Consider the following 22305-nt stretch of genomic DNA (forward strand, 5'->3'; position numbering starts at 1 on the left):
GAGAAGGAAATGGCAACCCACTCCAGTGTTCTTGCCAGGAGAATTCCAGGGACAGGGGAGCCTGGTGGTCTTCCGTCTCTGGGGTCGCACAGAGTCGGACATGACTGAAGCGACTTAGCAGCAAACTAAGGTTCTTATTTTTTACACTCTAAAATCCATTTAACAATAGTACCCGTTTACTGTCAAAGCTGGTTTCTATGTGATAATGCCACACATATGATTATGCTAACCTCTCCTACTGCTCACCTTACACTTTATATCTGAAGGTCATGGTACTAAAATCTGGCATGAATGTTTTCCAAGGCATCTGGTTATCATGCTTGACTATAATTCAAAAATGGAAGATTAAAAAAAAAAAAACAAGTTAATAGGCATATCCTGGGATGACCACGGAGTTGGAGGAATGAATCATCAGAGGAAGAAAGAAGAGGCACTATGCAAGCATAGACTCACTGTAAGAGAATTTAGACTATCTAAGGATTTTTTTTATAAGTGAGGACTTGTTTTACATACCACGTGGAATGCTCCAGGGGCCTTGACAGGTCTGAAGCCATCAATAGGTATGCACTGGTCAGCATGGCCGTTACAGAAGCAGCTGCCCTTAACAATGAAATCATAAATTGCATAGTGTGTAAAATGTTGAGACTTTGCATTCAGGTGGTTTCTCTGACAGGGACAAGACTGTCGTTTTAGCAGCTGTACACGGAGGTTGGTGATCTTCAGCTGCTCCTGCACCTGGGCACTGTAAGGGTTCTCCATATCATTCGGTGGTGACAAAGCTCTGAAAATAACCTGTAAAGAAAAAGAAAACACGGTGCATATACAGGACTGTGTGCAAACCCTGAACTCTTTTGCCCTGTGTAGTCCTGCTTTGCTTTATACCTTTCATCATCTACAAATGATAAGATAAGAGGGTTTCAGACCTTGATCCCATCTGGGTAAGAGCTGCCCTATTATTTCAAGGAACAGATATGCTGCCTGTTTGGATGTAGAAGTATAAACTGAGTAACAGCAGAAACCTGACTGTTGGGATAAAGGCAGCCATACAAAGATCTTGGGAGAAGAGCCTTCCAGGCAGAAGGAACAGCCAGTTTAAAGACCTTTAAGTAGAATCAAGCTTGGCTTATTCAAGGAAGAACAACAAGATCAGTGTGACCAGAGTCCAGGGGACAAGGGGACAGTGTTTGGAGAGGAGGACAGAGCCCTTATATGACAGATTATGAATAGAGCGCCCTTTAAAGGCCATGGTAGAGTCATTCTAACTGTAGTGGGAAGCCACTGGAAGGTAATAGGCAGAGAAGTGATGTGATCTGATTTGCATTTTTAAAAAAGGGAACTATTATAAACAGTGCTGCGATGAACATTGGGGTACACGTGTCCCTTTCAATTCTGGTTTCCTCGGTGTGTATGCTTAGCAGATGTCCATCAGCAGATGAATGGATAAGAAAGTTGTGGTACATATACACAATGGAGTATTACTCAGCCATTAAAAAGAATACATTTGAATCAGTTCTAATGAGGTGGATGAAACTGGAGCCTATTATACAGAGTGAAGTAGGCCAGAAAGAAAAACACCAATACAGTATACTAACACATATATATGGAATTTAGAAAGATGGTAATAATAACCCTGTATGCGAGACAGCAAAAGAGACACAGATGAATAGAACGGACTTTTGGACTCTGTGGGAGAGGGAGAGGGTGGGATGATTTGGGAGAATGGCACTGAAACATGTATACTATCATGTAAGAAACGAATGGCCAGTCTATGTTCGATACAGGATACAGGATGCTTGGGGCTGGTGCACAGGGATGATCCAGAGAGATGATATGGGGTGGAAAGTGGGAGGGGGGTTCAGGATTGGGAACTCATGTACACCTGTGGCTGATTCATGTCAATGTATGGCAAAACCAATACAGTATTGTAAAGCAAAATAAAGTAAAAATAAAAAATTTTTTTAAAAAGTAAGTGGGGCTTGGGAATCCTTCTCATTGCCTGTTCTTATAAATAAAGTTTTATTGGGAAATAAAATAAAATAATTAAAAAGGGAATTTCCTCTTACTTTTGTGAGGAGGGTAGATTACAAAGAGTAAAGAACAGAAGCAAGAAGACCAGTTAGGGAGAGACTGCAAAATAATAAAGATCCAGGCACTTGTATTTCTATATGAGGTATGACCCTTTCAAAGGCTCATCAGTTATTAACTGAGGCCACTTCCACTAGAAATATTTTTGGTCCTCCTTTTCTGGATCTGCCTGGCAAGCCTGTGGCATATATTTGGAATATTTTTGTGTGTTAGTCACTCAGTCATGTCCAACTCTGCCACCCCATGGACTATAGCCCACCAGGCTCCTCTGTGCATGGAATTCTCCAGGCAAGAATATTGGAGTGAGTTGCCATTTCCTTTTCCAGGGAATCTGCCCAACCCAGGGATTGAACTCAGGTCTCCTGCATTGCAGGCAGATGCTTTACCATCTGAGCTACCAGGGAAGTCCGAAAGTGAAGTCACTCAGTTATGTCTGACTCTCTATGATTTCATGGATTGTAGCCTTCCAGGCTCCTCCGTCCATGGGATTTTCCAAGCAAGAATACTGGAGTGGGTTGCCATTTCTTTCTCCAAGGGATCTTCCCAACCCAGGAATCAAACCCAGGTCTCCCCTCATTGCAGGCAGACTCTTTACCGGCTAAGCCATCAGGGAAGCCACAATATTTTTACTGGCAGTATATACAACCCTTTGAGAATGGATCTGATTTCTGAAATTAGTAAAAAGTCATTTAAATCCAGAGATGGCAATGGCAACCCACTCCAGTACTCTTGCCTGGAAAATCCCATGGACGGGGGAGCCTGATAGGCTGCAGTCCATGGGATCGCTAGCAGTCAGACACAACTGAGGGACTTCACTTTCATTTCTCACTTTCATGCATTGGATTAGGAAACGGCAACGCACTCCAGTATTCTTGCCTGGAGAATCCCAGGGACGGAGGACCCTGGTAGGCTGCCGTCTATGGGGTCTCACAGAGTTGGACATGACTGAAGTGACTTAGCAGCAGCAGCAGCATTTAAATCCAATGCAGTAAGTAATAAACCTGACTGAGTTAGTTAACAACACTTTGGGTGAAAAGCAAGGTATAATTAAGTAATTATTTTCTTATTGTTTATGTTATAGATAGATTCTATAGGCAATTTAAGGTGTTAGGAGGGAGGGAGGAAAACCAGAGGGAGGAAGGCTCAGAAGGGCATGTGAAGGAGTCTATACCTTATATGGGGGTAATAACATGGGCCTTGGGGTGGAGTGGTGTAAAATTCTCTAGTGGGCCTGTTACTTTGGAGTAGAGACTGGTGGAGAAGGAAATCACTGCCTGTTGAAACTAGTGAATATAAATATAATGTGACACGAAGCATTATTAGAAGGAAGGCAATACTCATGCATGAGTTGCCTCAACACTCATGATGAGTTACACCTCATCATGCAATTAAACAAAACAGACAAAACCTCAATCAATCTCATGATTTGTATAGTAAGAAACACGAAGCTCCTCTGAAAAATTCTTAAGCATCTCTTGGCTTTAAAAAAAAAATGTCAAAACCTTATTTACAAAAAAACAGAAATATTTTGATAACCACATACAGCCATCCCTTGGTATTCAGGAGGACTGGTTCCAGCACTGCCCCTGCCCCAGTACCAAATTTTGCAAATGCTCAAATCCCTTAGTTGGTCCTCCAAACCCACAGATATGAAGCCTGTGGATACAGAGAGCTGACTGTAGTATGAAATAAATTATTAAAAAGAAAGCTTTGGATAAACTCCCATTTAGAGAGAATGTATGTAGAAGTGACTTTCCAGGGAAAAAAATTTTCTTTAAGGAATACTTTGGATAGAAGAATTTCATTTTACAAATCAATTTTGCATGGAAAGTAGGAAAAGACAAGACTCTACTGTGTAGGATCAGATTTCCAGGTCTACTGGTACAGAACTGTCCTCAGTGAAATATAACTTAAGGCAAGGTGTTAATTCAATGGACACTAGGCCTCCTCTAGCCACTTCTCTATCCAGCAGCCAGAGTGATTCTTCATTAACAGAAATTGGACCATGTCCCTTGCTTAAATCCACACCCACCCAAAGACCTCCCATTTCTCTCAGAATAAAATACAAAGTCTTTATAATGGCCCTGCTTTATTTTTTATCTTAGTGCTATTACTACCTGCACATTATAGTTGTAGTTGTTTAATGTTTTACTAGTAGTCTTTTCAATATAGAATATAAACTTCTTTTTTTTTTTTTTTGGCTGTGCCACAAGACATACAGAATTTTAGTCCCGTGACCAGGGATCAAACCCATGCCCCCTGCAGTGGCAGCGTGGAGTCTTAACCACTGGACTGCCAGGGAATTCCAGTTCCCCAGAAATGTGAACTTCTTGAGGGGAGTCACTGATGTATCTCAGGACAGTGCCTGGCACAGAACAGGCCTGTTATTCAATAAATTTTTGGTAAATGAATTGATTAATTATAACATTGTTCTCAGCATTCAGATAACAGGTGAGAATTTCAAATAACTTCCTTCTATAGGGTTGTAAACAAATTCATATACTGAATTCATGTCACAGCACCAGAAGGGAACAGGTAAGTTATATTAAAGCAATAGTTATAAATAATGAATTATTAACCAGTATGTAGCTAATTTTGAACTTGCAAAATTTAAGAAAGCTGTGTCTTAAACAATAGTCTGCCCCCTACATTCACATGTAAGGTGGTAGAAAGCAACACATTATCAACTAAAATTTTCCAACAAATAATATGTCACCTATTTGAAAGTCAATATAAAACTAATGTCTTTTGAGACTTCCCTAGGGGTCCAGTGGGTAAGACGTGCTCCCAATGCATGGGGCCTGGGTTCCCTTCCTGATCAGGGAATAGGATCCCACATGTCGCAACTGAAGTTCTTGCATGCCACAACATGTGCCGCAACTAAGACCAGGCTCAGCCAAGTAAATAAATATTTTTTTTAAAGAATAAATGTCTTTTTCTTTGAACAACAGACTAAACAGAACATGATTTTATATTTCCAATCATTAAAAAAAAATTTAAAAAACAGTGACTTCATTGTGAGATTCACATAGGGTTTATTTTCCATATGACTCTCAAACACTGGCATTATGTTAGACACTTGTGAAGAACTCTTGCTCTAAATAAGATCAGTGATGTGGCTACCTCCCAATTTATTAACCAGTGGTGCAAGGACATGGAAAAGGGTAACCAATGCAAATGTGTTCCATTGAAAAGTCTTTGCATACTACACTGTTACCCACCCATCCTTTTCCTGAACATTGGTGGCAACTGTTTGCTCTCTCTGCTCCTGGCACATTTTCACCCTTGACATTTACCCTAGTTCCTTCTCTCTCCCTCCCCGTGAGAATTGTTCAGCACATGCAAGACTACAGGAAGATCTGTCAAGGTTTGTAGGAACTCAGAGGCTCTTTTGCTTCCTGAACCCAGACTGTGGAAGCTGAATGGTGGCTCTGTGCTTGGTGTGCATGACACCACAGTTGGCACGCTGATATCAGCAGGGAACGGGCATTGTGACCCCTGAGGCTGTGTGCTGGAAAGGAGACAGCAGAGTGCCACAGACACAAAAGTGAACGGGAATTTAAACCATGAAATCTTTTTTTCTAGAAAGGAGACGCCTTAATCTGATACCCTGGGAAATGGATCTACCCTGCACCAGGAAACAAAGAGTGTGCCAATCCAGATGCTTCACACTTCTGGCAGGTCGCCTTCTGGGTCCCACCCAGTTTTTCTTCAAACACCCACAGAAGAAGCCTGTATGGCACTACTAAAATGAAGGAAGAAAAAGTGTAAAAGCTCTCCATATAACATCAGCCTCTCGTGTCTTTGTTCCCATCAGGAACTGGATGTACACAGGGGCCATTGCTGTTCCTCTGTGATTGCTTCTGAAGATGCACTCCTAACAAGACATCGTTAAAAAGCCAGAGGGCGATGAGGATCCAGCCCATTTTGATGTTTCCAGCTTGTTAGTGCTATTGGCCAGGACTTCATGATCTTAGGCTTCCCAGGTGACTCAGATGGTAAAGAGTCTGTCTGCAATGCAGGAGACCCTGGTTCAATCCCTGGGTTGGGAATATCCCCTTGAGAAGGGAATGGCTACCCACTCCAGTATTTTTGCCTGGAGCATTCCATGGACAAAGGAGCCTGGCCAGTTACAGTCCATGGGGTTACAAAGAGTTGGCACAACGGAGCGACCACTCATGATCTCATCTTTTTAACTAAGAAATTTGATTCTGTTTTAGTGTACTATGCTCACTACAGGAAAATCTGTCACTCAAAGTGTAGAAACATTAAAAACCTACAATTTGATCCACCTGGAAGACAACCAGGGAAGCCAGCTTGATGATATTTTTCCATCTGAACTTCTATATGTATACATACAGAGTATAATGTAAAAACTTTGGTTCAACTTTGCAAAACTTTGTGAATATTCTTTCAAATCATTAAAAATAACTCTACATCAGTTGTTCTCAAAGTGTGCCCTCCTAGACCAGTATCATCAGTAACAACCTGGAAACTTGTTCAAAATGCAAATTCTTGGGCCCTACACCAGATTGACAAATCAAAAACTCTGGAGATGGAGCCCAGCAATCTGTGTTTCAACAAGCCTTCCAGGCGGTTTTGAAGCACAATAACATTTGAGAATCACTGCCACATAATTTAAAAACCTGCTTAGCATTCCATTGTGTGAATATGACATAATTTATTCAGCCAGGCTGCTATCATTAGGCATCTAAATTGTTTCCAGCTTTTCAGCATAACCAATTACAAAGTACAATGTTATAGCTAGAATATGGGAGTTTATAATAATATCTTGACACATTTCCAAATGCAAAAATCAAGAGTTATAGTTTCAAAACCTATCTGAGCTTCTTGAATGAATTATGTACCCTTTCTTAGCTAATCTTTGGAATCTTCACATTTCTCAGTCTTGCCTCACTTCTCTAAGCCTGGAATGCCTAAAGCTTTGCCTAAGGATCTGGATTCTTGGCTTAGGCTCTGCTGTTTTTCATGCCCTACTAAAACAAAGGGATCTTTAAAAAATTCTGAACAGGTTAGAATCACCTACATGTTCTTTCTTTTCTAGAATACTTACAAAAAATAATACTGAGAATTAGTGTAAAAATGGCATTCTATATATTTACATAGCATTCTATTTATACTCAGAAATTTCAACAGAGTACCAACACAGTGTGGAGAAACTAAGTAGTAGAGTAATATTAGGTATATAATAGTCAAGGAATTCTTTCCATTTTAAACTTATAATTCACATACTGTTTTATACCTAAAATTGTATTGCCTGTGTAGAATCATAATACTTCAAGAAACTTAGTTATCACATTAAAAAAACAAAACAGAACTTTTTAGCTGCTAGTTTGAGGAATACTTCAGGTCCAAGCTGATTACCCATTCCATGGACTCCTCTGGCACTTGCTCTTTCCATGATGGCATTTTTACACTAGTACATTGTTATTGCTTATTTACTTGTCTGTATCTCACATTAGACTCTGCTCAGTGGGCAAGGATCTTGTTTGTCTGGTTAACAGCTGTGTCCCCCAGCATGTCCCATAGTCTTTGGCAAATTGTAGCATTTCATAATTAAGTTGACTGAATAAATGAATGACTGATTTCTCCAAATAGCACTTTTTAAAAAGGAGAAGCCAAATAGGGAATATGGTTTAGAAAAATAAGGAAAGCAAGATGGTCTTACCACAAGTTCTGCACTCCTGATGAGTATGTGAACACACATATTTGTATAAATACCTATGTAAAAATATAGGTAGTACATTTCAAGTGGTTTCATAGATTCTTTCCCTTCAGTAGCACACAAGATCTTTCATGTTCTTCAGAAAACAAATCAGGCAGGCATGAGCATGGACCCAAACACATACAAATACTAGATACTTCCCATGGTTTCTGGTCTAGTTTTTTTTATTTACCAAAAATAGAAGCTTCAGCATCATAATTGCAATTGTTATTTAATGGTTTTTGAAAACCTAGATAGCTTCATGTTCTCAAAAGAGCTTTTGGTTTCAATGATTTTCTCTATTTTTCTATTTCGTTTTTGTTTTAAAAAAATTTTTTAAAATCTATTTTTGGCTGTGCTGGGGCTTCATTGCTGCTCGGGCTTTTCTCTAGTTGTGGCGAGCGGGGGCTGCCCTTTAGTGGCTGTGGCTTCTCTTGCTGTGAAGCATGCGCTCTAGGCTGGGCAGGTTTCAGGAGCTGCAGCACGTGGGCTTAGTAGTTGCGGCTCCCAGGCTCTAGAACACAGGCTCAACAGTTGTGGCGCTTGGGCTTAGTTGCTCCAAGGCATGTGGGATCTTCCCAGATCAGGGATGCAACCCACACCTTCTGCATTGGCAGGTGGATACTTCACCACTGAACCACCAGGGAATCCCCTTATTTTTGCTTTTATCTTTATTACTTTCTTCTGCTTCCTTTGGGTTTCATTTTCTTTTACTAGTTTCTTGATAGAACTGTAGATCATTGTTTTGAGACCTTTTCCCCTAAGTGCTTCTTTAGTTGTAGCTCATAAATTTCTCTATGCTGTATTTTCATTCATAATTCAGCAGAAATGCTTTATAATTTTCCCATCTATGTCTTCTTTGACCCATGGGTTATTCAAAAATGTGTAATTTCCAAATATTTAGGGATTTCCAAGATACCTTCCTATTATTGATTTCTAAGTAATTCCTTTGTGATCCGAGAATAAACTTTGTATGATTTGAATATTTTTATATTTCTTGGCACCTGTCTTATGACCCAGTATATGATTTATCTTGATAAATGCCCTTGAAAAGATTTATATTCCACTGTTGTTGGTGAAGTGTTACATAAATGTTAATTACATCAAGTTGGTTGATAATGTAATTCAAATCATCTATATTATTTTCCCTACTTGTTATATCATGATTTTCTCTACTTATTATATCAATTTCAGTGAGAAAGTTGTTGCAATCTCCAACTATAATGATCAGTTTATCGATTCCTTCTTGCAATTTTTGCTACATTCATTTTGAAGCCTTTTTATTAGGTACATAAACATTTAGGGTTGTTATGTTTTCTTGATGAACTGGCTCCTTAATCAGCATGAAATGTCCCTCTTTATCCCTGGCAATATTCTTTGATCTGAAATTTACTTTGTCTGATAATACTACAGCCACTATCAGAAGCTTTTGATTAGTCTCAGCACTTATCTTTTTCTACTCTTCTCCCTTTAAATTATTTATATCTTAATATTTAAAAAATGGATTTCTTATAAGCAACATGATTGTCTTTTAAAATTTTTTATTCAATCTCATAATCTCTGCCTTTAATTGGAGCGTTTAAGCCTTTTAAATGTAATATGATACACTTGTGTTTAATCTACCATCTTGGTTTTTGCTTTATATTCTGTTCCCCTTCTTTTTCTATTTTCCATTAGATTGAACATTTTAGGGTCCTTTATATTTCCATTTTTATTCATTATAACTCTTTTTAAAAAAATAGTAATTGCCTTAGGGTTTATAGTATACATCTTTAACTTAGCACAGTCTATCTTTAAGTAATATTTACTACCTCACAAACAGTATAAGAAACATAATAATGTACTCCCTTTCCTCCCCTCAACCTGTGTCACTGTGGTCATGTATCTGACTTCTATATATATTATAATCTCCACCACATATAGTTAATACTTTTCCTCTAAAAAGTCAATTATCTTTTAAAGAGATTTTAAAAATAAGAAAAAAGTATTTTACATGTAGCCACCTATTTTCCCTTTTGGATGACCTTCATTCCTTTACACAGATCTAGATATCCTTCTGCCTGAAGGATTTCTTTTTAAAATTTCCTGTAATGCAGGTCTGCTGGTTGCCTTTTCATGCCTGAAAAAGTCTCTTTCTTCTTCATTTTTGAAAGATATTTTTTCTGGGTATAGAAGTCTAGGTTAACTTTTTTTTTTTTTTCCTGTCAATACTTTCAGGATTCTGCTCAACTATCTTTTGGCTTATATTGTTTCTGTACAAAAGTTGCCATTCTTGTATTTGTTCTTTTGTACATAAATGTGTTATTTTTTGTCCCCCTCTGGCTGCTTTTAAGTTTTTCTCTTTGCTATTCATCATTAAACTATTTGATTATGATGTGCCCTGGGGCAGGTTTCTTCCATGTCATGTGTCTAAGGCTGCTTCCCTGGTAGCTCAGACACTAATGCGTCTGCCTACAATGTGGGAGACCCAGGTTCAATCCCTGGGTCGGGAAGATCCCCTGGAGAAGGAAATGACAACCCACTGCAGTATTCATGCCTGGAAAATCCCATGGACTGAGGAGCCTGGTGGGGTCCATGGGGTCATAAAGAGTAGGACATGACTGCGTGACTTCACTTCACTTCACTTCAAGGTTTGTTATACTTGTTTGTTTAAGGTTTGTTGGATCTATGGATTTATAGTACTATCAAATTTAGAAAAATTTCATCCATTATTCCTTAAATTGTTTTCTGTTCCTCTCCTCTCCTTCATGGATACCAACTTATTCAGCTCACTGATTTATTTTTTTTAATTGCTGATTATTTATTTTTCTGCTTTTTGAAGTTGTTTCACAGCTCACTGATTTATTTATTTAAACTGATGATTTATTTATTTATCTGCCTTTTTTCTCACTGTGTTTCATATTGGACCATTGCTACTGCTATGTATTGGACTTCACAAATCTACTTATCTGTAGTATCTAAGCTACTAATCCCATTCCATGTATTTTTCATCTGAGACATTGTGTTTTTCAACAGTGGATGTTGAATTGGGATTTCTGCCATATTTTCCATGCTCCACTTAACATGGTCAGTCTTTCCTCTACATTCTTAAACATAAGGAATATAGTTATAATGGTATTAATGTCCATGACCACTACCCCATCATTTATTTGTGTCACTTCTGGATCTGTTTCGGTTTACTTTTCCACTCATCATAGGTTGTATTTTCCTGCTTTTTTGCATGGCTTCATTGGCTGCAAGACATTGTGAATTTTACCTTATTGATGGCTGGGATTTTTTTTTTTTATTCTTGAGCTCTTTTCTGTGGTGCAACTACTTGGAAATAGCTTGAAGTTTAAATAGCTTTTAAGTTTTGTTAGGTGGGACCACTGCATTTTTTAGTATCAGGCTAGTTCTGTCCTTTCACTTAGGCAATACCCTTCTAATTATTCTACTGATGCATTACAAGGTTGAATTATAAAGTCTTCCACTGTGGCTGACTAATCCGGGTCCTGTGTGGTCTCTAAGGATTTGTTCCCTCTGTTCTTTAAGGTGGTTCTTTCTCTGGCCTCAAGTAGGTTTCTTAAACACATGTGTTGATTGGTACTCTGCTGAAGACTTGAGGGGGACCATTTGTAGATCCCTGGAAGTCTCCCCCAGTACAGCCATTTTTGCTATTGTTTTTTCTAGTGCTCCACTCTGCAAACTCTAGCCTCCTTGGTCTTCTCAGACTCTTAGCTCTTTAATTCAGGAAATCTATTAGGCTTCTCCTCAGTTCCTCCTCCCTGTGCCCCAGACTGGAAACTCTAGGCAATAAGCTAGGGCAATCATAGAGTTCACCTCATTTGCTATTGCTCTCTTCAGGGATCACTGGGATGTCCAATACCATCAGGGATCTGCTACTTGACGTCCAATACCTGAAAACATTCGTTTCATATATTTTGTCCATTTTTTAGTTGTTTCAGGCAGCAGGATTAGTCTGATTCTTGTCATTGCATCTTAGCTGTGAGCTGAAGTCTAAAGAACCAAGAAAGTTTAACTGTATAAAATATAATTTAAAAAATGATAATTGAACTAAGTCCTTAGTTTTGTATAAAGCTATCATGGAAATTATATATCGAAATTTTAGAAGTGTAGGAAGCACACTTGGAACATTTAGTAGATAAAAAGGCTTGAAAAACTTGTTTTTTTAATTGGGCATATCAAACTAAGAAATACAAAGAATAATTGAAAACATAAGCATCTGAACTTTGTAAGTTTATTCAGTTATTCTGTTTTGGTAATTTGTATATTTTAATAGACAGGAAAATCCTCATTATAACATTCTTTACAGTGTATGTGACTTATTATAATCTTCTACTTTATATTTTTAAGTTTATATCATGCTTTGATGCATCTTTGTATTCCCATCTAATACTGTCTGATAGATTAATAATACTATCGAAAGAATGTGTTAATTAGGATCATGTTAAGACAGGCTTAAATTTTCTGATTTAAGAATAATAATATAGATATAAAAAATTTTATTTATATAATATGAATTTTATTCATAAAAGAACATACTAAGCACATGCTGCTGCTGCTGCTAAGTCACTTCAGTCATGTCCGACTCTGTGCGACCCCATAGATGGCAGCCCACCAGGCTCCCCTGTCCCTGGGATTCTCCAGGCAAGAACACTGGAGTGGGTTGCCATTTCCTTCTCCAACACATGAAAGTGAAAAGTGAAAGTGAAGTCACTCAGTCATGTCTGACTCTTAGCAACCCCATGGACTGCAGCCCACCAGGCTCCTCTGTCCATGGGATTCTCCAGGCAAGAGTACTAGAGTGGGGTGCCATTGCCTTCTAAGCACATGGTACTTCACAAATAAATTTATCATCTTAAAAATATGTTAGTTGTTTGTTAGTCTTACACTACTTAAAATTTTTACCTTATTAAAAAAAGGGTTTACTATAATCAATATTAAAATACTTTCTGAGTGCCAAATTTGAATAATGTATTTTCAGTAACAAGTTTACATCCACTGCAAGAATGACGATACATTTAGAAAGGGAATCCTTGGTACTTTTCCCTAACATAATTTAATAAAAAGATAAAACACCTCTACTGTATAAACTAACTTTATATATTAGAAAAATAATCACACTTCTTCCCAACTGTACAGAATGACATCTATAGTGAGAGATATTTCCAGCTGCATTATAAAGTGTTTGTTTCATGCGTTTCAAGTCATTTTTTTCATGTGTTTGCTTCAAGTTGTTTCTTTCATGTTTACTAGTTCTTTACAAATAGCATCTGGTTAATTCATTTGAATCTCATTACTACACACTGACAACTGTTCTGTTTATTGTCAGGTTGATGACACACCTTAAGATCTAAACATAGAAACTAATATATCTGTCTTCATTTCTACTGTTCCTCAAGCAAACTCTCCTACTTAAAAAGTTCCTAAAATTTAGTGGGATTCACACACTCTAGTTTTGTATTGTCACCACACAAACAAGGAAGGCTTTATGTCACCTGGCTTCTGAAACTAGTTGCTGGCATCATGTAAGCTGACATTTTAGGAATCTAAGATAGAAAGCTGAAAGATTATTTGAGTACCTGTACCCTAATATATTTTTGAAACCAGCTCTCTGTTGTCCTGGGTAGGTAATCTTTGGGAAAGTATGTGAAGTTTCAGGCCTCTTAAGGGTTGCAGTGAGTGGAGTTCTGGTTTCAAGGGGAGAGAAGGCTGGACAAGGAGCAGACAGCATAATTAACAGGTGGGCGTCTGTGGCAGAGCAGCTGGTTGGGTTAATTTTAGAACATTTGTCCTTGACTGTGCCACTTTAAGTGGAGCACCTATTTGTCTTAGAGAAGTGTGTCTGTCTTTGGGCCGTGCCAAAATCCTTTTGCTTACACTCTGGAGTATTAAGCACCCTGTTTCATCAGATAGCCCACCTTTTAAAGTGGGAGAGTTTTATCTACTCAACTAGTTCTTCTAAGATAGGACAATATAACCTAATAAACCTCTCAGTGGAGCAAGCTGAGGAATGCAGTGCACTCAAGTGACTTACTTGTACGATAATAACCTCGATTTGTAAGTACACAAAAGGCTCTTTGCATGTTTCAAGGACATATTTACAGTTTTAAAATGATGAAAAGGCAGCTTCTTAAATATCTTCACAGGGAAGGGAAATGACAGAACTGCAAGGAGAAACAAGAAACAAGACAGAAGATCAAAATAAAAATAAAGACTGGGGCTAAAAATAAATTTTAAAGCATTCTCCAATACATTTGGAATGCTGGCTTTTCCTTTGCCCTCAGTAGTTGGAGTCTTGGGATCTGAGTGTCAGGAGAGTCCTCAGCAACTGATGATCTAGTCTGACTAGAGCAAACTGAGGTGCAGACTGCTTAAAGTGATTTACCAAAGGTCAGTAAACAGGTTTGTGACCAAGCTAAAACTAGCACCCAGTTTCCTGATTCTAATCTCATGAGTTTTCCAATATATCCCACTGTATACTCGTTTGGCAGCCAGCCATTCCTGAATTAAAGTTAAATTTAAAATGCAGGATTAAGGAGAATTTTATATATGATTTATCCCACTTTCCACTTGTCATCCTCATAATGGATGGGACTAACTGTGCCACCTTTTTATTAGTGGATATGACTAACTGTACCCTTCATAAAAGTAACAATACTTGTTTGGCTCACAGGGATGCAGGGAAGATTTTTTTAAAGATATCAGACATAGAAACATTTTGAAAAATCACTGCTCTTTATAAATAAAATTGATTGGTGAATAGCTTTTTATTAGAGACCTGCCTTGTTTTTGCCAATCTGCCTTCTTTGGGACTGAGCAGCCCAGTGGCTAGGATTCATGACAGGCCCTGCAGATGAGGGCTGTGTGTCAACCTGAGTAACCTCCCAGTCTTTCCCTTCTGTTTCCTGGCAACATGGTCAGTCTACAGTCTGGAATACCCTCTGCCTCATCTCAGGTCATCAGTGCCTTCTGTTTGCCTCACCTATCCTGGAAATTGCATGCATGACCTCTCTGCTTTCACTGCCTGTCCCTCCAACTCTTGCTCCCTCTTTGTACTCAGTTTTGTATACTCCAATCATATTGGACTCCTTTCTGTTCCTAGAGAGCTCCATGGTCTCTCTCCCTTCCCCTTTCCAGATTTGGCCCATAATACTTCACTGCCTGGAATCCTTTTTACATTTTTTTTGCCACTGTCACCCACTGCTTGACTCCCCTTCCTTCCTTGGCCAACTCATTACCTATCTTTTAGGTATCATCTTAGGTGTCTTTCTTCACCATTCCTCTCCACTGTAAGTTTAGATGAGATGTTCTCATATGCTACTTCAAGCACCTGTTATTTCTTGCAGACTTCACACTACTGTGTCTATTTTAACTGCTTATATTCCTCTCTAGACTGTGAGCCCCATGAGTGCAGAGGGCCTTGTTTGCTTCTCCACCAGTATATAGCCGATGCTTGCCACATAGAAGTCGCTCAGTCATGTCCGACTCTTTGTGACACCATGGACTGTAGCCTGCCAGGCACTGCTTCCCATGGAATTCTCCAGGCAAGAATACTGGAGTGGATAACCATTTCCTTCTCCAGGGGACCTTCCCAACCCAGGGATGAAACACGGATCTCCTGCATTGTAGGCATTTATTTACCTTTTGAGCTACCAGGGTCCCGAGAGTTAACACATGTTTTTGGAAAGATGATACTCATGCTTAATAATAATTCACGTGTCACACACTGCTTTCACCTTTATTTACCTCATTTCATCCTTGCAGTAAACCTATGGTTGGTATTATTCATTGCCATTTTTCAGACATAGAAATTGAGGTGTTAGTTGACATGTCCAAATTCACCTAGCTAGAAGTGGCAGAGCCAGTATTTGAACCCAGGTTGTTGGATTCCAAGTTCAATGTTATTACTATTACAACAAACTATGTTTGGTTATAGAATAATTAAAAGTCTTAAGTAGGTGACCAAGGGAGAGACATAATTGGAGCTTCGCTGCTGCGTTGCTTCAGTAGTGTCCAACTCTGTGTGACCCCATAGACAGCAGCCCACCAGGCTCCCCCGTTCCTGGGATTCTCCAGGCAAGAATACTGGAGTGGGTTGCCATTTCCTTCCCCAATGCATGAAAGTGAAAAGTGAAAGTGAAGTCCCTCAGTTGTGTCCAACTCCTAGCATCCCCCTGGACTTCAGCCTATCACGCTCCTCCATCCATGGGATTTTCCAGGCAAGAGTACTGGAGTGAGTTGCCATTGCCTTCTCCAGAACTTCTCTACAGAAGAATAAATCTGGCAAAGAAAAGCGTCTGAACCATGGTGAAGGCAGTGGGGAAAGGGTAGGGCAGACAACCCATAGATAAGAGGCAAAAAAAAAAAAAAAAGAAAAGAATATTAGAACAAAAACTAAGAACTAAAGGCTAAGCTTTAGGAGCCACTCTTACTTAAAGGCAGAAGAAAGGAAATGAGCCAGAAATAATACAAAAGAAGGGTCAGTGAGTAATGTAGGAAAATACTAAAAATTCATTTTCCTAGAAGCCAAAGGAAGTGAGAATGCAAATAAAGAAAATTAGCTATTAGTGGTAAGCTGAATACAGGAGGCAAGAAAGAAGACTGAGGAAAAAAGAAGAAAAGGTGGCTGACTGACAGAAGACTTTTGAGAGCCTAGATGGAATAAGGGATGGTTTATAAAAATTTCAAGAAAGAATAAGGGACAAAGAAGTGGAAGCAAAAAAGAAGTGACTGAAGAATTTTGGCAGCTTGTTTATTCATTAATCAGTTGATAGATATTTCGGTTGTTTACAGATTTTGGCTATTATGAATAAAAGTGCTAGGACATTCACACAGAAGTCATTGTGAGAACCTAACTCATTTTTCCTCAGTATTTAAAAGAGGAATTTCTAGGTGGTGTGAAAAAAGTGTGTTTAATTTTATTGGGAACTGCAAGTCTGTTTTCTAAGGTAATTATATTATTTTCCATTTCTCCTAGCAATGTATGATGAAACTTTTAGTAGCTACACATTCTCACCAACACTTGGTATTGATAGTCGTCTTAACTTTAGCCTTGATAGTGAATATGAATAGTCTCTCACCGTGGTTTTAATGTACATTTCCCTGCTTACTAATGGTGTTGGGCATCATTTCATGTGTTTATTTGATATACATTGTCTTTGGTGAAGTATCTTTTCAAATCTCTTGACAATTTTTATTCTTGTTGTTTTCCTTCTTGTAGACTTGAGTTCTTTATAAATTCTGATATATAATATATATGTGGTAAAGAATCCACCTGCCAATTCAGGATACGCGGTTCGATCCTTGGGTGGGGAAGATCCCCTTGAGAAGGATATGGCAACCCACTCCAGTATTCTTGCCTGGGAAATCCCATGGACAAAGTAGACTGGCGGGCTACAGTGCATGGGGCCACAAAGAGTCAGACACGACTGAGCATGCATGCAAGCATATTCAGATATATTACTGGCATGTATTTTTTCCCAGTCTGTGGTGTGTCTCTTCATTTTCTTAATAGCATCTTAAAAGCAAGAATTTTTTATTTTATGAAATTGAACTGTGGTGTTGAAGAAGACTCTTGAGAGTCCTTTGGACTGCAAGGAGATCCAACCAGTCCATCCTAAAGGAGATCAGTCCTGGGTGTTCACTGGAAGGTCTGATGTTGAAGCTGAAACTCCAATACTTTGGTCACCTGATGCAAAGAACTGACTCATTTGAAAAGACCCTGATGCTGGGAAAGATTGAAGGCGGGAGGAGAAGGGGATAACAGAGGATGAGATGGTTGGATGGCATCACTGACTCAATGGACATGAATTTGAGTAAACTCCAGGAGTTGGTGATGGACAGGGAGGCCTGGTGTGCTGCAGTCCATGGGGTCGCGAAGAGTCGGACACAACTGAGCGACTGAACTGAACTGAACTGAATGAAATTGAATTATCAATATTTTCATTTTATGATCTGTGTTTTTTGTGTCCCACCTAAGAAATTTTTGTGTAACTCAAGCTTATAAATATTTTCTCCTATGTTTTCTTCTAGAAGTTTTAGAGTTTTAGCTCTTACATTTAGGCATACAGTCCATTTCAGGTTAATTTTCTCTATGGTGTGAACTATGTGTTAAGAACTAAGTTGTGTTCTCTTTTTCCTTTTTGTTTCTTTCTCCTTCTCCTTCTCCTTCTTTTTTGCATGTGGATATCCAATTACTCCAGCACTGCTTGTTGAAAACACTACCTTTTCTTTATTGCATCACCTTGATAACTTTGGTATATAGTTTTCTTTATGTTTCTTTTGCTTGAAGTTTACTGATATTATTAGATCTGTGGATTTATAGTTCCCATCAAGTTAGAAAAGATTTGCCTGTTATTCCTTAAAAAATTTTTTTTGGTCCTCTGCTTCTCCTGTTTAAAAAATATTATCTATTCATTAAATTGTTTAGTCATACCACACACGGCATGCAGGATAGATCCCCAACCAGGGGCTGAACCCATGCCCCATGCAGTGGAAGCACAGGCTTAACCACTGGACCACATGGAAGTTCCTGCTTCTCCTTTTAGACACCAGCTATATGAAAGTAGATCACCTCAATACTGTCACAGTTCACTAACACTCTTTTCATTCAATTCTCTTTTTTCTCTATGCTTCATTTATTTATAGTTTTCAATGCTATGCTCTCGGGTTCACCAGTCTTTTCTTCTGCACTATCTATGCTACTGTTAATCCTTTACATTTCCATTTCATATATTGCATTTTTCATCGTTAGAAGCTCCATTTGGATCTTCTTTATATCTTCTATCTCTGTATTCAATGTGTTTTCTGTATTCAATGTCTCAAACATACACACTATATTTATAATAGCTGCTTTAATGCCTTTGTCTGCTCATTCTATCAGCTGTGTCATTTCTGGGTGTGTTTCTATTAACTGATTTTTCTTCTAGTCAGGAGTTATTTTCTCACGATTGTTAAATTTTTTTATTTAAAAAAAAGCTTTTTATTGGAGTATAGTTTATTTACAATGTTGTGTTACTTTCTGCTGTACAGCAAAAATCAGTTATACATATACATATACTCTTTACTCTTTTTTAGGGGGGGGGGTGAGGGGGGGCTTCCCTGGTGGCTCAGATGGTAAAATGTCTGCCTGCAGTGCAGGAGATCCAGGTTCAATCCCTGGGTTGGGAAGGTCCCCTGAAGAAGGAAATGGCAGCCCACACTAGTACTCTTGCCCAGAAAATTCCATGGACAGAGGAGCCTGGTAGGCTACAGTCCATGGGGTTGCAAAGAGTCAGACACAACTGAGCGACTTCACTTATACCCTTTTTTAGATTCTTTTCCCATATGGGTCATTACAGAGTATTGAGAAGAGTTCCCTGTGCTATACAGTAGGTCCTTATAGCAGCAGTGTGTCATGTTTGTTGATTTTATTTATTTTTGGCTGTCCTGTGTCTTCGTTGCTGCACAGGCTTTTCTCTACTTGCAGTGAGCAGGGCCTACTTTCTAGTCGGGTGCAGGCTCCTCATTGCGGAGGCTACTCTTGTTGCAGAGGATGGACTCTAGGGCGTGAGGGCTTCAGCAGTTACAGCACGTGGGTTCAGTCGCTGTGGTGCAGGGGCTGAGTTGGTCTGCAGCATGGCGGGTCTTCCTAGATAAGGAAGTGAACCCATGTCTCCTGCATTGGCAGGAGGATTCTTGACCAATGAGCCACCTGGGAAGCCCAAGTTTGTTCATTCTGATTGAACATTAGACATTGCAAACATTATGCTGTTGGTTGCTGGATTTTGATGTACTTTTCTAAGAATGGTTAGACTTTGCTCTGCAGTCAGTTTACTTGTGGTCAATTTAATCTTTTTAAAAATGAAAAGTGTTAGTTGCTCAGTCATGTCCGACTCTTTGCGACCCTGTGACTGTAGCTCGCCAGGCTCCTCTCTCCATGGAATTCTCCAGGCAAGAATACTAGAATGGGTAGTCTTTCCCTTTTTCAGGGTATCTTCCCAACCCAGTGATCAAACCTGGGTCTCCTGAATTGCATGCAGATTATCTACTCTCTAAGGCACCAGGGAAGCCCAATCTTTTTAAGGTTTATTTTAATTTTTGTTAGGGTGAATCCAGTCTAGTCTTTATTCTCAAGCTAATTTAGCCCCACTATTAAGGCTATCTGAGAACGCTTTCCGGTTATGAGGTCTTTCCACTTTGGATGGTAGGACCATAAACTATTCTCAGCCCTGTATGAATGCTAGGAATTGTGCAGCTAGCCTCTATATTCTACTGGTTCTTTCTCTATTCTCATAGAGTTTTAGTTCATACAGAAGCAGCTCAGTATTCAGCCTAAGATTTGAGGGGACCTTTGGACAGATCTCTGGACTTCTTCATGCAGCTTCCTGTTCTTCAGGGTTCTTCCTCACAAATTATAGCTGTCTTGGCCTCCTTGAACACTGATCTCCTCAAGTCAGTAAGATCACTGGACTTCAGGTTCCCCTTCACCATGCCTTAGAAATGCCCCATCAGTAACCTGGACAGTCACAGGGCTTGCCATGTTTTGTTTCCCATCTCAGAGATCAGTTTTATGCTGCCTGTTGGCCAATGTCTGAAATAATTGTACCACATATTTTTTTCCTGGTTTTCTAGTTTTTTAATGTAGGAAGGTAATTCCTACAGCAGCTAAATCTTCCCAAGCAGAAACTCCATTTCAAACTGCTAATTTTTAATATGCTGTGGGGCTTCCCAGGTGGTACTAGTGGTAAAGAACCTGCCTGTCAATGCAGGAGATGCAAGAGATGCAGGTTTGATCCCTGGATCAGGAAGATCCCCTGGAGGAGGGCATGGCAACCCTCTCCAGTATTAATGCCTGGAGAATTCCATGGACAGAGGAGCCTGATGGGTTACGGTCCATAGGGTCACAAAGAGTCAAACACAACTGAAGTGACTTAGCACGTACACAGACACAAGATGTAACTTCTGGAGTGTCAGAAGTAAGACAAAAGGAAAGCCTATATGATTTAATACTTAAATGTAATTATTCTTTATTTCTTATTTCTTCCCTACCCATATCCCGTTCCCTCCCTAAAACACAGAGGATTCTACTTGAGATTTTCCCTTGAGCAAATGAAAGTTGCAGATGAAATTGCTTTCATAATTTGTTGTATTTGGAGGTATACTCAGTATTTAAGAAGCAGAAACCATAGCGTTGCAGATACTTTCTTTTTCAAAGTAAATGGTATTATAATAGCTCTGGGTTGCTATTTCACTTACTGAATTAACAGTTTCTAGGATTTCACTTTGGCCCTGCTATCATTCGGCATGATCAGAACAAAGCTATTTACAGCCTTCTATGCCTCCTCAGTCACTTAATTGTAATGCTGCTGCTGCTGCTAAGTCGCTTCAGTCGTGTCCAACTCTGTGTGACCTCATAGACGGCAGCCCACCAGGCTCCCCCACCCCTGGGATTCTCCAGGCAAGAACACTGGAGTGGGTTGCCATTTCCTTCTCCAAAGCGTGAAAGTGAAATCACTCGGTCGTGTCCGACTTTTAGCGACCCCATGGACTGTAGCCCACCAGGCTTCTCCATCCATGGGATTTTCCAGGCAAGAGTACTGGAGTGGGGTGCCACTGCCTTCTCTGCTTAATTGTAATATCAAGTACTTTAACACAGAATGTAGATTGTGCATATGGCAAAAGTGAATTTTCCTTCATCACAGTAATTGAGATATCCCTTTAAATGAAGTGACCTAAGAGGCATCCTTGGATCTCCAGTGTACTTGAAAAACATAGCCACATTTAAAAAAGATAAACCATGAACGCTCAGTTATTAACATCCAGAAGAATTCTCTAAGTCTACTATACCTACATTTCTATAAATACATCCTCCCCTTTAAGAGTAAGACAACTCTTAAACACTAACAGGACCAAATGCCAGTAAAATTGTCCATTGTAGCAAAATTTTCAGCCATTTTTTCATGTTAAAGGCTTTAAAAATTTTATTCCTCTTTGTTTATCCCCTCAATTAATCTTCCTTATAAAAATTCATATATACATATAAGTTAAAAAATAAACACTTTCCCCAACTGGCTACCATAGAAAACCACAGTCAGCAATTAGTTTGACTTTAAAACTAGCTTTCTTGTTCAACATCTGTGTCCCTATTGGAGGTTTTCCATAATGCAAACCTTTGCTAGAATGTGCTTTCAACTTCTCATTCAAGAGACTTAATCAGGAGCAACCAAAATATCCTGCTTAGGGTTTAAAACATATATCAAACTTTAAACACTGTTACTCTGGTGGGGAGATCCTGGCTACCAAACAAATAGACTTCAAAGGGACTCCCTGGGTTTCCCGAAGCCACAGACAAATATTTGCTATTACTGTGGTAATAGACAGCATATGGCCACTTTGTCCTTCACCTGCAGGAGATCTTGATAGCTGTTGATTGCCACAATGAAGTTTTCCCAGTAGAGATGAATCTCATATACCTTTTTCCCATTAAGTTCTAGTCTGACATACAATGACTA

The 22305-nt window shown here is 39.1% G+C and overlaps 1 protein-coding gene across 1 annotated transcript in view; it reads right to left on the reverse strand.

Moving 5' to 3' along the window:
* Positions 1-22305, reverse strand: part of NTN4 (netrin 4) — a 129569-nt gene that overhangs the window by 82081 nt on the left and 25183 nt on the right. The window contains exon 3 of the mRNA XM_052640357.1: positions 514-792. Coding sequence (XP_052496317.1) covers positions 514-792 — 279 coding nt within the window. The remainder of the gene's footprint in view (positions 1-513; positions 793-22305) is intronic.

The sequence above is a fragment of the Budorcas taxicolor genome, chromosome 5 (genome assembly GCF_023091745.1).
Source record: "Budorcas taxicolor isolate Tak-1 chromosome 5, Takin1.1, whole genome shotgun sequence".
NCBI classification, from domain to species: Eukaryota; Metazoa; Chordata; class Mammalia; order Artiodactyla; family Bovidae; genus Budorcas; species Budorcas taxicolor.